We start from the raw sequence: 1,251 nt of genomic DNA, 5'->3' as shown, positions 1-1,251 counted from the left end.
GAGGGAATACAATGGTTCACCCCCACCCGGGGTCCTCCCAGTTGCTGGAAGGTCACGCCCCCATTCCAAGCCTCAAACCACAACACCGAGCTGTGCCCAGAGCCTGTTCTCCACCCTGGGTAGAGCCCATGGGCAGGTCCAGCCCAGGAGCCAGCAGCTGGGTCTTGGCAAGGCTGTTGCTGCTGCTTAGACTGAGGCAAAGCGATGGTGTTGAGGGGCATGGCTTAGAGCTGGAAAGACTTTAGGGTGTGTGAGTGGGCAGGGGTCGTGCCTGGAGTAGACGTGTCCTCCTCCTTCCCCCAGCTATGATGACTATGACTATGGGGAGGTGAACCAGCTCCTGGAGCGCAGCTTGAAGATCTACATCAAGACGGTGGCTTGCTACCCGGAGAAGACAACCAAGCGGACGTACACGCAGTTCTGGAGACACTTCAAGCACTCAGAGAAGGTGCTGCCCCATCCCTTCCCCTTCTGGGAGGGTGCTGGGGGGGTGCTGAGCCCTAACCCTGCTCTCCCTGTGCAGGTACACGTCAACCTGCTGCTGCTGGAGGCTCGGATGCAGGCGGCTCTGCTCTACGCCCTGCGAGCTGTCACCCGCTACATGACCTGACCCACCTCTGCTCCCTCCTCCTCCTCCTGCCCCAGGTTTGGGGGGAAGGCCAGGGGGGAGCTGGCACCCTAAAGACTTGCTGGAATATTGTCTCCCCCTCTTATGGGGCTTGGAGCTGTGGAAAGGAAGCTGGAGCTTCTCTGCCCCTCATCCCTGGAGAGGGGACCCCCAAGAAGCCGTCGGTGCTGGGAAGACCCCGAAGTGCTGCCCCAAACCTGGCAGAGTTTGGGGTGATCGACTGCTCTGAGCTTTTTTCAGGCCCAGATGGAGCCAGAGTTGGGGTGCTCGTGGGGGCTGCCTTTGCCAGGCTGCTGTGACCTCTGGGCCATGTCCCAGCTCCCAGGCTGCTACCACGAGGGACTGGCCCCGTGCCAGAGAGCACCCAAGGGTGCCCTGGGGTTTGCCCTGCTCCCTGGGGGTCTCGTCGTGCTGGACATGCAGCTGCTGGGGGGATGCTCCCCTGGCACCCCCTCCCTACCTCTCTGGCTCATACCCAGGACAGGTACTGCAGGAATTGGGGGGAGGGTCTGGGCAGTCGCCAGTGCCCCTGGTCTTGGAGCTGAGTCTGCCCACGTTGGGGTCTGAAGGGCTGGGGGAGAGGCTGTGGCTTTCGCCCCCCCCCCGCAGGGTTTCCACAACCC

The 1,251-nt window shown here is 62.4% G+C and overlaps 1 protein-coding gene across 1 annotated transcript in view; it reads left to right on the top strand.

Annotated features, from left to right (window-relative positions):
* LOC103769421 (sestrin-2-like) overlaps positions 1-610 on the top strand; it is a gene marked incomplete at its 5' end in the record, with an annotated part of 1,765 nt that extends 1,155 nt beyond the window's left edge. Inside the window, 2 exons of the mRNA XM_008936617.1 lie at positions 304-448; positions 524-610. Coding sequence (XP_008934865.1) covers positions 304-448; positions 524-610 — 232 coding nt within the window. The remainder of the gene's footprint in view (positions 1-303; positions 449-523) is intronic.
* Positions 611-1,251: the final 641 nt, after the last annotated feature.

This window comes from Merops nubicus, unplaced genomic scaffold, assembly GCF_000691845.1.
Source record: "Merops nubicus isolate BGI_N331 unplaced genomic scaffold, ASM69184v1 scaffold19063, whole genome shotgun sequence".
Lineage (NCBI taxonomy): Eukaryota > Metazoa > Chordata > Aves > Coraciiformes > Meropidae > Merops > Merops nubicus.
This window is presented reverse-complemented; position numbering and strand designations above follow the sequence as displayed.